The 16548-nt window shown below is 34.6% G+C and overlaps 2 protein-coding genes across 5 annotated transcripts in view; one reads left to right on the forward strand and one right to left on the reverse strand.

Annotated features, from left to right (window-relative positions):
- Positions 1-16548, forward strand: part of LOC125698633 (sarcolemma associated protein) — a 403851-nt gene that overhangs the window by 212856 nt on the left and 174447 nt on the right. The gene's annotated exons all lie outside the window — the stretch shown is intronic.
- The window catches only part of DNAH12 (dynein axonemal heavy chain 12), a 62195-nt gene that overhangs the window by 7621 nt on the left and 38026 nt on the right, over positions 1-16548 (reverse strand). For all 4 annotated transcript variants that reach the window (XM_048957214.1, XM_048957215.1, XM_048957213.1 and 1 more), the window contains 20 exons: positions 15865-16059; positions 14949-15082; positions 14457-14619; positions 13655-13735; positions 12974-13150; positions 12052-12183; positions 11527-11616; positions 10249-10389; positions 9871-10112; positions 9428-9575; positions 8400-8545; positions 6905-7119; positions 6116-6308; positions 5058-5250; positions 3960-4132; positions 3345-3485; positions 2079-2237; positions 1543-1687; positions 573-723; positions 19-272 (listed from right to left, as the gene is read on the reverse strand). In XM_048957214.1, the coding sequence (XP_048813171.1) occupies positions 19-272; positions 573-723; positions 1543-1687; positions 2079-2237; positions 3345-3485; positions 3960-4132; positions 5058-5250; positions 6116-6308; positions 6905-7119; positions 8400-8545; positions 9428-9575; positions 9871-10112; positions 10249-10389; positions 11527-11616; positions 12052-12183; positions 12974-13150; positions 13655-13735; positions 14457-14619; positions 14949-15082; positions 15865-16059 (3273 nt within the window). The remainder of the gene's footprint in view (positions 1-18; positions 273-572; positions 724-1542; positions 1688-2078; positions 2238-3344; positions 3486-3959; positions 4133-5057; positions 5251-6115; positions 6309-6904; positions 7120-8399; positions 8546-9427; positions 9576-9870; positions 10113-10248; positions 10390-11526; positions 11617-12051; positions 12184-12973; positions 13151-13654; positions 13736-14456; positions 14620-14948; positions 15083-15864; positions 16060-16548) is intronic.

The raw sequence follows: 16548 nt of genomic DNA on the forward strand, positions 1-16548 counted from the left end.
GTTTGTCAACACACGTACCTTTGGGGAAGGGTAACTTGTAAGCCATAGTCTGAAGAATGGATGACATTTTTCACTGCTAAACTCTTCACATATTTTCTCCAGCATTGGCATCCAAGAAACAGCTAAATGACAGTTTTGTAAACAAACCCAGGCTCCTTCTTCCATTCCTTCCTGAATCATTTTTGTAGCAATAGGTCCTTGTCCTTGTCCTAATGAGATGGACTGAAATTTACTTCCAACCATCTCTTTGTCATTTGCAAATTTCAGAAGGCCTTGAACAGAAAGCACAAGATTTTAGTATTTCTTCATCAAAAAGAAGTATGTCTTGGAAAAAGAAGTTAATAAATATTTATTTAAATGTACATACAGCATGAAGGTATGACTTTGAAGTAGAACATAAGTATTTAATCATTTAAAATAGCATTCCCATTTTTAGGAAGAATAGAATTCTATCAGTAAGACTTTATGCACTCAAATCTACTTGCACAAAGAACAGAATAATCACTATCTGTTGAAGAACAAATCTGCAAGGTTGTACTCAGCTTCTGTTCTCACCTTCCATGTATACTTACTGGACATGGGATCTGCTCCTGGAGACAGCACAAATATGAGAGGGATTGTGGAATTTGAATCTGAGTAACTTTTTGTTAGATCAAAAGGTGGCGGCTCTACAAATTTCTTGCCCAGTTTCTCAGTTACAAATGTTGTTATAGCTGGACCGATCTGGAAAAGGGTTAAATAGAGACCATCAACTCTTTAATGTGCACTGCACTCCAAAAATTAGAGTTAACTGCACTCAGCTAAATTTCTGAAAAAATGCCTAGAAAGACACATCTCTACTTGGCAGTTTTGCTGAATGTTTCACAAGTGAAGGTTTCAGCTCATTTTGACACCTCTGCCATCTTTTCTCTTTCCTCCCAGAGATAACAAAAAAGCTTGTGGCACATAAAAAGGAAAATATCTCATATGAATAAAAGTGAATTATAATTCAGACTTTAATTCATGCTTTACTTAATGAGAAAGATGAGCATGTTTCCCCCTAGAATTAATTACAAACAATTACATTAATGTTTACTAATAAGCAAGTGCAATATGTACTTTAATTCCTAACACTGATTGTTCCTAAATTACATACAATTGTAAGTGAAATAAGGTAGAAATGTTAACAGTCTTATTTAACTGTTGAACATATTTCATCCCTCTTCACCTTGCAACCCCAGTATAAAAGCACACGGCTCTGGATACTCTGTATTTCTTCTTGCTAACATATTGCACAGGGGCACCAAAGAACAGACAAAACACAAATGAGAATTTGAAGGAAACTAGAATGATGTGTACACTCTGAAAACTGCAAAAGCACACCACACAGAAGATCTCAGATGATGCTTCTGACGTGTGAACTGCTCAACTGAAAAAATAAGAATAGCATTTATTTTCTTGATAAAATACAGTGAAAAACAGATTGGTTATTTTAACAAGTATTGCAAACTGTGCTGCAAGATCTACAACGGTCTATAAACTCACAATGACATTTGATTTTACCTTGTCTGGCCTTAAGCACCGGAGAATTATCATCTTCTGTAATTCATTTAATGCTTTATTCAATGGTTCTGGTAACGGAAAGCTTTGTGGCTCTTTGCTATCATAAATTTTTTGCCATTCACCTATATTTTCAGTGATATTGCTCCTACAGGAGAAAGCATTTACAATTACTGTAAATACCTGGAGTTTGGTTTATCAAAAAGCAGTTCTATAGGTTGGATTATGATAGATAAAACAAGCTGTAACTCACAATCCTCATGTACACCAGAAACCAATCCTACAGCTGAATGAAGATCTTTTGCAATCGTGCTGTTGCAAACACACAAGACTTAACCTGAGAGCTTTTAACGTGACAGTAAGCTCTGCTTCCTCCTGCATTTAGCATTGCTTCACTTCTGGAAGACTATGGGATGACTGCATCAATTTTTGGCTTTTCTTGTTTCAGGAAAAACTCCACTCATCAATATTTCTTCTCAGCATATTAAATGTAACTTGGTCAAAATCAATTAAGTATAGTTAATGTCACTTTACTGTACCTCAGTCCTTTCAAAGCTGGGATTTCACTGGCACGACATAACTCATCCCAGCTCTTGTCTGGTAGCCAAGATGGATCTGGATTCTTGTATTTATTCTTGAGACCCACACCAGCAGTTAATAAGAACATAAACTCTTGACGTTCTATTTCATGTTTAGCCCTGTATTCCAGGGAGAAAAAAAGACAAAAAGAAAAAAGAAACAATTGGAATTCAGTTATTGGATATAATTTTATATCACAAAACATTGTGGTTTTTTTTTTATTGGACATCATTTTATATAACAAAAAGTTTGTGGTTTTTTTTTTTAAATTGAATGTAGTTTTATATAACAAAAAGTGTTTTTTATTAATTGGATATAATTTTATATAACAAAAAAGTTTGGTTTTTTTTTTCCCAAGTCACACTTTATTGCCACTTAGCAATACCTTCCTGCAGCAATAGCTACTATCCATACAATCAAGAAATTGAGTGGGAAAAAACAACTGATTAAGACTGCAGTAAGGATTTCAAGAAGAAAACGATATCTATCTGCGTATTTGCTTTTAAAAGTGCTACAATTCCTGACTTTTAAAACTTTCTATAAATAAATGGGTAGTGGGAACACAGTGGAGCAACAGATCAGGCCAGGAAAAACGGTTCATACACAGGTATGGACATTATGTACACACTGCAATTTAGGTATGCACACTACAGTTACCATCATGCGATTCTGAACTTATCTTTCCTTTCACGATTTATTCACTCAAAATTAAAACACCAAAAATTAAAACCCCCCAAAAGGACCCAGAAAGACAACTAGAATTAGAAGAGAGAAAATTACAACTGAAATCTCATGATGTATGTAGAACAGTATGAAAGGAAGATAAGGGAAAATGGAAAACAGTTGAAAGCCTAGAAGTTGCAGTAATGACACGTTAATTCTTTGGTTTGTAAGCTTGGCCTCAAATAATAGCAACGGCTTTTGAAATAATGATGCTATGTGGCATTATCCAATTTCTTCAAAATGATAAAAAGATGTAGCAGTGATAAAGCCACTGCTTTAAATAAACACAGGATCATTGTTTTCCTAACATACCCAAAGGCTACAGAAGGCTACATGCACCCCACAGCCACTCACTTCTTTCACTTATTGAGGACCCAAAGCATTCATGGCATTACTCCAAAGGCTGTTACCAATATGCACAGGAATGTTCTCTTATCAATACTTTCCACAGTAAGAAAATAATTGATTTCTGCTATTAAAAGATGTTAGAAAAATGAGCTTACATGAGAAGATTACAGCATAGCAAAAAGGAAAAGAGCAGCTTGTCCTTTTCAAACAGCGAGCGGCAGACGTTGCAGTACAAGCTGTATGTGAAGTGGTCAGTCAGGTATCGAAGTCGCTTCTCCAGAATTTTTGATTTGTTACTAAAAAGAGAACAATGAAGAAAATGGAGACTTCACATTTAATAACTAAAGCAAATGAATGAAGAGATCTAAATGTTCTTAAGGCCATGAAGGAGTTGCAATGTGCCCACACGCTCCACAAGGGACTTTGGCGCTGATTTCCCAAATTTCAAGTAGCCATGATGTCTTACAGCTCTCTTGAAAGTTTCAGGCAGCCTCATTTGTGCAGTTAGGTGGCAGCACCCTTGCAACGTTCATAGTGAACAACTTTCCTAAAAGGAACATTCTTAAAAATACTGCAGTTCTCCAGTGCACACCTACAGCTCATTATTTGCACAAACAGTAACTAAAAAGAGCGTTTATTTTATTAACACATCACATTTACTTTTAAAATCCCACATTCAAGGAGGGCCAAGAGGTAAATGGTTTAAAAACAGTGGAAGTTGTTCGTAAGAGAAAGAAAACTTCATTTTACACAAGAAATACTGTATTTACCTATCATGAATAGAGTTGATGAAGAGATTAACAAACCAGCTCAGGGAGTACTGGTACATGGGGTCAATGTTTGCCAAGTCTGCAATGCTGAAGAACAGCACTGAGGAATGCTCTGCAATAGGTCGGTAGCCTTCTCGAGACTGAGCTATTTTCAGTTCTGTTTTCTCTGCAATCTGAACATCAACAGCAGTTTCAAGATGTGCATTTCAAAGAAAAGCTCTCCATATTTTCTTTAGAACAAAAATTCTACTACTTCATAACATTATTGAAATACTTTTACATATCAGTTTATAATATAACTTTTGTTTCAAAATGTACAACCACAGTAAAATTAGCAAACTACACCAGTAAAATGCTCAACTTTCAATGTAGTACTGCCTGATCTGTTTACCTACAGGGCAGGATGCAACAGTCAAAACTAAGGACAAACTAGAAAAATCAGCCTTGATGCATCACTTAGTCTCTAATACATCAATTTTCATCTCTGTAATACTAAGAAATATGGGCAATCAGACTGTTTGTATATTTAAGCTCTACTTACTCTTCTACAAATCAGCTTTACACAAAAGAACTTTGAATACAAAAATGTTTTTCCAAGTGTTCACATTAGGCATATCCTGAGCTTACTTCTAACTGGCATTAACAAGTAGTAAGAACAATTTCCATTTAAAGAAATTCTGACTTCTGCAAAGTCTACAGAAATTTCGAAGGCACGTGTATTTGCTTATTATTCAGCACTTATGGACATCAGATGATATTTTGTGCATTAAGGATAACAAAAGAATCTAGGTTTCGATATTATTAATTATTAATACAAAACACTAATTAATATATCATTTTTTGTTGCTGTTCTTAAAATTAGTACCTTCCTTCATCTTGACATTTTACCTTAACTTCAGAATTTGCTACTTTTTATTGGAGACTGAATAAACCATTGCTGGAGGTTCTTGGATGGTCCAAATTTTACTGTTCTTCACATTTCAAAAGCACAGAATTTTTCCCACATGCTTTGTACCCAACTCACAGTTCTTCTGCTAGATGCAAATTTTATATTTCAGCTCTACATATTTTTAAGGAAATAACATTAACACTCTTTACCTGCTGCTTTTTTGTGATTTCATTAGCCATTATTTTAGCAGAATCCAAGACTGTGATTGCTGTCTCATCTTCCAGAATATTCCCTTCAGATGACTGTAGGGTTTCTAGAATTTTCTTCTCAATTTCTTTTAGACTTTTTTTGTTGGCTGCAGACTGGAGGATGAGAGCATTTCTTTCCTCTTCCAATTCTGGTCTTAGAAAGAAAAACACACACAACAAAAACTGTCAGTGCTTTTCATCTGCTGACTATAAAAGCAGCCCATGAAGACAAAACAAAGGCCCTGTTCCCCATCCTATATATTACTGAATGTTCTCTGTAGTTCAGATGGGTTTCTACTGTTGAGCACATATTTATAAATGAGTACAGAACTGTTTGCAAGATTTCAGTTCGTTATTTGGAAATGACTGACTGAGCTTCAGCATCTTAGCATTCCACACATGTCATCACACCCAAGTTTTCTTTTATTCTAATTCTGGTGTCTGAAAGAACAGTGAGTGATACATGCAATAAATTTACTCCTTGAAATACATTTTTTGGAAATAGAATTTGGCCCACTCGCACAGACAGCTCCGTACAACCCAGGAACTACTATTCCATATTTCAGTGATGGTTGACACATAACCTGTGATGAATTTCAGAGGTGCTCTCTACATAATTCATACAAAATTAAGATTAATTCTTCACCTATGTTTGGCAGCTCAGTCAAAACTGTGAATTGACAGTAATGACTCAAACGTAGAAAACGATGTGAAATATTACTTAAATAATTCAAGGAATATTTCAGGAGTGAATTGACAAGAAAAAAAACTGCAGTGATTTTAATTTAAATGCAAAAGTTTTAATTATCCTGCTGACACATCCCACAGTAAATGTGACGTTATCTGTTTGCCTTCCAGAAGTCCTAGCAAACTTTCTATAGGACTACTTAGGAAACAGACATGGAGCAACACTTACAACATGCAACATCCCTTTTGCTTGGCAATAAATTTACCTTGCGTTTCTTTGGAATTATGCTACTGAATACTTGAAATGACTATTTGCATTTAGAGACACATACCTCTCTTTTGCTACAACAATACCTAGCAATTGGTCTTCAAGTCCCTCTGGTGTTATCATAAAATTGAGTAAAGAAACTTTCGTAGCGAGTTCAGGCATATAATGGGGATTTCTCAGTTTCGTGGTAATAAAAAACTTGAAGTCACTGGAATACTCAATAATTGTCTCACCAAGCCTGATACAATCCATGCCTCCTAAAGTTAAGATGAGAAACACTGAGAAATCCTTCATGTCAATTGCTTACAGCAAACAGACATTACTTTTGTGATTAAAAACAAGCAAATTTCTTCTCTATGACAGATTTTCTGAAAAAGAAATTATTTTAAAAAAACAAATATGACATCTTTGAAGTTTTCAGAGACTTCATGGAAGTTATTTTTTACTCTTCATAGACAAAACTGAGTCAGTTCAATTTCTACTGTACCCTTAGTGTGCACAACCCTATACCAGATTTTGCTGAGAACAATGGAATTACTCTCAAATGCTATAATCTGACTGCCCTTTCTATCAATTATCTCTGAAATAAATAAGTTCCCAAAAAAAAACATTTCTGAGCTCTAGTCTTCTTCATTTTTGTGTAAATCTGAAAACTAGAAAACCATGTAAAGACAGGAGAACATATTGGTCAAAATCAAATTCAGAGCTACTCAGCGAGTTTCAGAGAAGCACAGGAGAAATGTGCAGGCAGTGGTAAACCAGAAAGAAAGAAGAAAAGTACACGACAATATTATAGACTGTAAAATAACAGTAATGTAATTCACTTCAGAGTTCAAAATTTATATTTACGTACCTTGTTTAAAAGTCTGCTTAAGCAGCAGAGGTTCAAGTGATGGGTCTAATTCTTCTCCAACATTTTCCAGCAGAAGAGGATTTCCAAATTGAATGCAGTTCTCCAGGGTTCTCATATAATCTGTGTCACTCATCTTAATAACATTCAGGTGGTTTTCTTTCTCGAAATTTTTTATCCATTTATTTGCTTGACCTTGAGGATCAATCATTAATGGCCTGAAACACACAAAGCAGTTTTGTCAATTCTTGCAGAAGTTTTTTAAAATTATAAACTATCTTAAAATGTGTCTGTGTCAGGCTGTCAAGGAAAAAGTGACACAATTTTGATTCAGTTCTATTAAAACACCACTGAAATAAGGATAAGGTCTTTAGCACATCTTGAAAAGCAACATCAAAATACTTCCAAGAGTTGCAAAAAATGTTCCCAATTTTTTTCATAAAACACCTGATCGCAAATCTCTTGCAAGATTTTGTTCTGCCTTTCTGCTAGAAATAGCAGAATTGTTTATTTTTAAATTCATTTCATAGAAATAAACTGCGGTAATTTTGAGTTCCTTGTCTTTGCACTTTACAAAAGAGTCAACAATTAGTTACAGTTTGAATCTGAGAGGTCAGTATGTCAGCTGGCACAAGGCTGGAGCTGTAGGAGCAGCAGGGCAAGATGACTGCTTTAATTTTGTTAACAAAATTTGTAGCCCTCTGCTCTTGCTGATTTCACCCTTATGTAGGTACTTGCATACAAGTCAGGTAAGAGCAACATCACAACCTACTTTTACTGCACCACTCAGAGAATTCAGTAAGACTCAAAAAATGGATTTATACACAGTAATTTAAATAAAACGTGACCCTACATTAAGACTCTTAAGGGAATACAGATCACAGGAACATTACTAGAAGGTTTTATAATCTTGTATTCCTGCAGAGTGCAGACATTTGCAGATAGCGAAGTCAAGCTTCCACATCATTTAATTTCAAAGATGATGTCGATTACACTGCAGTTGGAATAAAATAATTCTTAAAGGTCCTGAAACAACCCTTTGTATAGACATGTGAGATACACAGTAATATCTTTAAATGATAAAAATATAAAATCTGACAACTTCATAATTGGCAGAACCTGAATGGACAGCAGTATCTGGGCCCTGAAATTTACATAACGCAAATCATAAACCTTTAAAGCACCAGCATTTCTTTGCCACATAAAACTGATTATCACAAATGCCAGTAATAGGACATCCAGGTACAAAACAGAAGAAAAACAACCAAAAATTGTTTCCAAGAGCAATTCACATTTTAAAAGCTTCTACTAACTACATATACATATCCATCTAGTCTTAAACTTCTTAAATTTATTACATTTCACAGGACTGGAATATAAGATTTCCAGATGTGCTTTCTGATACCCTGTATCCACAGAAGCTACATTGCCTCTAGACATTTAGTTTTGTTTAAGTGAAATCTAGTTTGGATTGGAAAATTGAAACTTTGTCACTCACCAACGTCTTGAATTCTCAACAATGACCCCATTGTCTACAGAAAATACATCAGTTGGTAAACCAGCAATATTCCAGGATCTTATTTTTATTGGGTCACCCAGAGTATTACTCAAAGAGAAATTCTCAGAACAACGGATATTTCTCTCCTGTAGGGGGGAATAAAAAAAAAGAGAAAGAAAAAAATTTGCAAAAACCCATGAACCTTTATTCCGTGTTTTATTACATCTGTTATTAAAGGACACTGATTCAAACTGACAGAGTGCATCTCCTTCTAGCAATGTGAGTGAGGATCAAGTATAACAGAACTCTGAGAAATGTGAAATCACATTTTGAATATTGAAGTGTTTCCTCACTGAGTATTTTCTTTGTCTCTCTCCGTCTCTCCCCTATCTTTATGAGAGTCATGTCTAGTTTTCTGTATGTTCTAAATATATTTCCTTTAATACATAAAGTTATTTCAACATAACACCTTGAAGAACTCAGAGCAAGTGGAAAATCATCTAATGACCATATCTTCCATTGATTTAGTGCAGATTTCTAATTCAGATTTCTAACCGTTCAATATAAAAGTCAAAAATTGGTGACATGATTCACAAGTCGCTGATGTATAAATTACAGCATTAGCATACATATGTTGGAGCTGTCAGCAAAGCCAACAATGAAATTACTGCTGAAATACATGTCAAACTACATAGAACTGCACTTTCAAGTTAATTCTTCCATTCAAAGGTAAAATAGAGAAAATTCTGAGATTATACTGAAGTAATAATCAAGCCTCACAAAGTCAATGATGTGCTCTCAATTTTGTGTACTTTACATCAAACCTGAAGTAAACTCACCTATTTAATGAAGTCCAAATTTGCACAGTATTGGCCCAGTAGAATTTACCTCACTAATCTTAATGAGTTTTATTAAACTAGTAACAAATAAACGAGAAGTGATTTTAAGCTTTGGCCCACATTATGAAGCTTTTTGCAATAGCCAGAAAGAAAAACACAAACACATAAGATCAAAGATAACATTGTAACCTTGCATATCCTGCTCCAATCTTTGGTACATTCCTGGCGAAATCCTGCAGTAAAAGCTCCCAGATAAGCTATTACTCCTGCTGATATCAGAACGTCTCCTGTCAGATTATCATACACGTCTTGGAGATCATTTGCAGCATCATTCCACCTACAAGAAACAGAAGCTGCAAATTATCATGGCACCACATTTATGACACTGATGATCAAACCAACATTTTTGTTGCTGTTATATTGTATACATCTCTCTCTCTCTCTCTCTATGTACATACACTGATATGTTGGCTTATATGTTAAGCTGTTGTTTCATCTCATTTTTAGACTTCCTCTACAACTCTCCCAAATGTTGCTGCCCATATTCATACATTATAGACAAGTCTCAGATAACTGAAGTTCTAATTTTGTCTCTACAACAGAGATTATATCGTTAATATCTTTAATCTGACCTTGACTTCTCTCCACCAAGGCCTCCAATCAACTTCTCTGCTCGTTCAAGCTTTTTAGCACACAGCTCAACCTGGAATTCTAAACGAGCCTTTTCTTCAGTTTTCTCACTAAAAGTTTTTTCCAAAGCAGTCAAACGACTTTCAACTGCTGCAAGTTCATCTCTCTTCTGATTCAAGAGTGCCAACGTCTCAGCTAAGGACTGCTGTGCCTCTCTTAAACGATCTTTCTTGGGTGCAACCACCTACTCAATTACAAAAAATACACAAGTGTTTAAGGCATATTTTTGCGTATTTGTTATTAAATAACAATGTTAAAGGTGAACACACCAATCAAGGGAAAGCTCTCACAGCATCACGGGAGGAGGATCAAAAACATACCTTTGCAACTCTGTCGTACACCTCCATTGCCATAATCCATTTACATAAACCCTCTGCTGCTGAGGAAGCTTTCGCCACTTTTGGCGGATCAAACTCTGGATTAGTCAGGTATTCAGCCCGAATCTTCTGCATGACAGCTGCCTGGATGACAAGTGCATTATAGGCCATTAACGTTTTCACATGGCAAAGGTTAGCTGCTGACACTTCAAATTACACCGATTGTCACTTCTCCATACTCTGATATAGTCAAGAACGACTTAGCATGAATTGTTGTAGAAAACACATTTGTTTGTGTTGATTTTCCTGTTACTCTCTGTGGTCTTTCACGTTCTCATCCCGATCCTTTCCTTATCCTTTATAATTGCACAATTGCTATGCCATCCATGCTGTAGTTACCTAAGTACTAAAAGCATTACAATCATAAGCCTTTAAATTACATTGTTCCTTGATGCAAAACCTGCTGATTTCATTATTTACTATCATTTCTCAACACAACTGTCGGGGTTCAGCATAAAAACATATTTCTACTGACTTATGGCAAGATCTGAATGAACTACATTGCTTGTGCCTACTTTTTGGAACAAGTTTTATGAAGGACAAAGCATATTCCATTTCTATTCAATTTGGCAAACTGCAAGAACCTTGCCCTCTTTCTTTGGGGCAGCAGGTCAGATTTTAAAGTTTTGTATCTTCTGGGTTTATTGTGTATTTTCCATTATACTTAGAAAATATCGCCATTTTTTCAGCCTGCATTCAATCAAAAATAACACAATTAGAAAAAAAAAACGTTATGAAGAGAGTCAGTGTGGACAGTTATTTAAAGTGAAAATATTTGCAATGCTGGAGTAACTGACTCAGAAAAACTAACACAAAAAAGGCATGGAAAGGTTGGACACAGAGCAAACGTTCACTGCCTCCCCTAAAACAAGCAAAAACTAAACCCAAAGCAATGTACTTCTAATGAGGCTAAGAGGATCATGTTTTACCAACAAAAGGAGATAGCTCTCACATCACTTAAAAGAGATTTCTGGATTGCTCTCTGAAAAGAACTGGTGGCAACAAGAATTTATATAGTCTTAAAAGGAACAAGAGAATTCATGAACAAATGATCAAAAAGCTACTAAACACACAAAAACTATACCTAACTAAGGATATCCCTCCTTTGAAGTGTGTGAGAATAACATTTGCAGAAAATATCATACACAATATTCCTAAATAATTCCCAGAAGGAGATATCTGCATTCTAACAACTACTGTAAAACAAGACAAAAGCCTTACTGGAATATTGTCCTTGTCATACTCTTTCAAATCCTTTAAGAAATTCATGTCACCAAGGAGTTTCTTGCTTGGACCCCAGTAATCTAAAATCTACAAAACACAGTAGGAAATAACTATAAATTTTTAAACAAACACAAAAACAAAATTTATAAACCTCTTCAAATTAACTCATACACATTTAAAACTGACGATAATGTATCTCAATGACACAGCAATGAAAAAGGGAAAAAGTCTGTCAGGTCAAATATTTCCCTTCAAACCATATTTAAAACCAACCAGTGACTAGGGAGGAATTATTTATTTTTTATGTGTCAAGCAAATTAAATGAGTTCTCTTTGCAGGTTCCAGAATCCCAAATTGTGTGCATTAGCCACCGGAAATGTCTGAGGTGGAGTTTGCAATGAAACAATGTATGTAGTCAATATTAAACTACTGGTCTTCAGGTTACCTTACTTATTGAGAAAGTGCTCTGTGTTGTGAAGAACATCAATTATGGTTTTACTCAAAACTCATCTGTCACATTACCTTGCCTCCAGTCCCTGAAGGATTTGGAATCTTTTCAGGTTTTATGTCTTTCATGACACAGACAGCAGCCATGACAAGTTTGACACCAGATGGGGGATTCTTCATTGATTTAACAATTGATATATCAGAAGGCTAAAATAAAAACCACAATTAAAAAAAATATGATACTTATTGTGATTCTTACCACTAAGATAAATGACCTAATAGAAGAAAAAAAAAGAAAATTATAACATCATTGTCAAATAATATAATTATAGAGAACTTTTAGAAGGGATTATACAGCATTAGCAAGACAAGTAAAAAATATCCATGAATTTATCCCACACAGCTGTAATAAAAATGAAATAAATGCCAGCAACTGTAAAGTAACAGTTAAATTATATTTTTCAAAGTCCAGGTTAGAATATTTTTAATACACTTTCATAAATGCCACCTTAAGCATCTCATATACTTCACAAGTCCTACAAAGTAATTCCTCCATGACTTTTCAAAAAAATACTGCTTTCAGATCATGTTTAAGTCATGATAAGCAGAAAATATTTACTTAAAGATCCAAATAATTTCTAGCCGTATGCATATGCCATCTTACACATTACTGGTCAATAATAACTGAGCTGAAAGAGAAAATCCAGTTGATAATACTGCTGGTAACTTCAGGTTTTGGGAACCTACATTCCAGGTGCACTTTCTTGCAAATGAAAAAAATAAATTTATAAATGTCCAATCTCCCACTTCGTATTATGAGTACATGAAATAGAAATCTACTCAACTATGGCTCTTGCAGATAATGTATTTCCTTTGCCAAAGCCTAGGAAATGCAGTACATTCCAAATCCTTTTATCTCAGTGTATTCTTTCCCAAACAATATAATAGCTTCATTATAATAAATAACTTCCAAATGCTGAAGTCTAGGTTAACTTGCCTTTAAAGTGTCAAGAGCTTCAAGCGCAGCCTCCAGGGCTGGGATTGCTTCTGCCAGATCACTCTCACACTCATTTTTCAAAGCCTGAGCTTCTTCAGCCTTTTTCGTTGCAATTTCTTCATCTACTTTTACAATTTTTCTTTTTTGTTCCACTTCTGCAGATTCTATTTCTATAGTCTAAAGAAAAAGACATGGGGTGAACCTCCTATTGAACAGTGAATGATGGCACAAACTGAGATTACCTAGTACAGCAGTTATTGAATACTTTGATATTCTCTGTTTTTCAGTATTTCAATATTTTTATATATTTTCAATTTATGTTGAGGGAACAATTTGTTTCTTAGTATAATGCAGCAGTGTTCTAGAACTTTAACAGTAAGTACACTGCATAGAATCAGACTGCTGTCAATAACAGCTAAAGTACATTTGATGTTCAGGAAACAAAAAAAGTTTGTGCATTAGTTTGTAATTCAAAACCATGGTTTTTTGGTGAGTTTTCATAGCTTTGGTCTGTAATACTGTAACACTGACTACAGAAATGTATTCTATTTTCAGCTACTAGTCAACTCTTCATCCAAGTACTCTCTCTTTAGTTCTTCTCAAGAGGCATCTAGTTTTCTTAGAGGCCACTGATGCACATGCATATTCTTACAATAAAAAGACAATGTTATATAGAACTACCTTCATCATATTTGCATTATCCACTTTAGCCTCTTCCAATTTGGGCTGCAACTGAACTAGTTCTTGTTTCATCTCACCAACCTAAACACATGCAAAAGAATCAGGCAGGATTCTGAATTTCAAGCCATAATTTCCAACAATTTATATAAGATACAGTTTTTATGTTATGACTATTAATATAAAGAAATAACATTTTCAAAACACAATACTTCAGAGTATTACTGTGCTGTTGTTTTGTATTGTTGTTTTTATCTCATGTGTATAATCTCTAATTTTAAGAGTTGCATTCACTTATAGCCAACTATTTAGGAAAGGGAAGCTATATATTGCTATGCTTAGAGGCCTTTGGACAGCTACATCTGTAGAAACACAAAAACAGAAGAAATTTCTCATACCAGTATCTTTCAATATCAGTATCTTACTGATTGTGCAGAATTTTCAAACAACTTGCTTGAAATTAAATCATGCAAGTTATTCGGTGTAATAGAGAAGAAATGCAAAACAAAACTGTATGGATCACTTCTCTCTTTGCAGAAATACAGGATTGTGCATCATTAGAATAATTGTTTTCTTTTTTAAACTAGAAACATACTTTGCTCACAAGGACACAAACAAGAATGCGAATCATTTTTTAATTTTAACCAGATTTGGAGCTAGCACATTAAGGCTGCTCTTTAAGACTTTCAATCTATTTCTAAGCCAGTATATTTAAAGATCTGAAGGAAGGTTTCTGACTTATCTCTAACAAGACCTTTTTCTACCAACCATTCTGTATTTTCAGTTCCAATTCTGCCCATCTCACCTGTGATTCAGCAAAAGCTAGTTGATCTAGGCCATTCACATATTTCCTCTTGGCTTTCATTACAGAGTCTTGTTTCTGAGTCAGAAGTTTCCGAAAGGCAGCAATAAGTTCAAGATAAGAAGTAGGAGTAACGTAGTTATGGCGTTTCAGACTTTGAAAGAACCTATTACAAGAAAAGAACACTTTTAATCTTTTTATTTTTATTTTCACCTTAACTATCGGTAGAAAAGATGTGTAAATGTTTGACAAATAAGAGGATTAAACAGTTTTTACATTTGTATACAATATTTTTTAGCTGGACAGCTTATGCATTAATTTATAAGACAGAAACGAGTAGCAGTGATATTCAGCCACCTAATAGCTGGCTGTTTCTTATTCTTAGTAGAACAATTTTGAGTTCTGTTGTTCACTTTACTCTTTTCAACAGCATAATCTTGTGCCTTTTAATATTTTTAAAAATTAACATGTTGGTTTTAGAAGAAACAGACTGACCTTGAAGAAAGTGACAAAACTGAAGTATGAAAGTATTTACAGATGGCCACAACCTCCTGACGCTCGCTGTCCGTGAGTTGCAGTGTTTCTAAGAACTTATTAGCCACACGTTCAAGGGCATCTTCAGGCCATGGCTGAGAGAGAAATGAGGAGAGAAGAACATGTAAGACTTAGCTGCTAGCAGTCTTCAAAGCTTAAAAAAGATTTCTTCTTTATTTGATACACCAGCATGAGACACACTAGTCGCAGCTACATCTCAAGAGCAATGAACTGACATAAGGAATGCATCAGGCTACAGGGTCACTGCCCACACAGTTTGTCCTAATGAAGCCTGGATGATGTTCTAGTTAAAACTGTATATTACCATTTTACCCAAAGATTTTTGCATCTGTCATCCTCTGGCATATAAATTAATTGACTTCAACACCAGGCCAACCCATAAAGCTAATTGTATTCAAATTGAGAATAACACTGCTTTTACATCAAGGACTATCAGTTACAACAGTTTTCTAACTTCTATTCTTATAACCTTCCAACAGAACACGTATTTGCTAGTCACTGCCATGATGCTTTTTAGCAGACCAGAGTAATTACGACCATTTTACAATCTAGCCCTTCAAAATATACACCTTATGCAATCAAATGAGAAATTATTACCACCGTGCTGAGATTAATCACCACTTGGAAACATAGAATCTGTAGCAACAAAGTCTGAATTTGACTCGCTGAAGAAATGCTAAGATTTTATATTGAAGAGCTTCCAAAATATGGCCAAAAATGCCCATGCTATTTCAAAAATTTGAAAAAACAGAGTAATACTACACTGAATACAAAAGGAAATACATCATGCAAATATAGAGATTATTAAAAAACAGACATAGTTTGTTGGGGAAAAAAAACAAATACTTTTACATACCTGGAACCAATCAATGGTACAGCAGTTGATAAGTGAGGGAAACTGTCTCAGACGATTGCGGAAAGCATCTCCAATTGGGCTGAATGCTACTACAATATGGAGATTTTCTTTGCAGCAGTTCACAAAAAATGCAAATAAGGCCAAGGGACTGAGTTCTTCATGCTTACTTCCAGCTTGAGCTACTGCACGAATACCCTTGAGAATAATATATACAAATATACTTTGTACATATAATTACTCATTAAGTATTTCTGTATTTAACAATATTGTTATTCACAGCATCACCACTAAACAAAAATCTTTTATTAATAAATGAAAAGTAAAACAAACAACACAAACAGAACGACTAGTTAAGAATAAGTAAATGAGCGAATATTAATATTTAAGAATATGTAAATATGAGTAAATAGTACATTATTTGTCTGTGACCCTGACAAGTCATTCTAGAAAGGATCACTTGCCGTTTTGAACAGCTGAGAACAAAAATTAAAAATACAACGTGAGTTCCAGAAGGATAAGACATATTTGATTGAGGCAGATGGTTCAGATGTATTTGGAAAATCAAAATTTAAAATCTGCTCCCTCATGAAATGATGAGCCAAAGTCTTCCACTGATAAATACATAAAAAAAAGCTTTTTTTTTTTTACTTACAATCAATCTTTCATCACTCAAAGACATTTAGG

The sequence above is a fragment of the Lagopus muta genome, chromosome 11, assembly GCF_023343835.1.
Source record: "Lagopus muta isolate bLagMut1 chromosome 11, bLagMut1 primary, whole genome shotgun sequence".
NCBI classification, from domain to species: Eukaryota; Metazoa; Chordata; class Aves; order Galliformes; family Phasianidae; genus Lagopus; species Lagopus muta.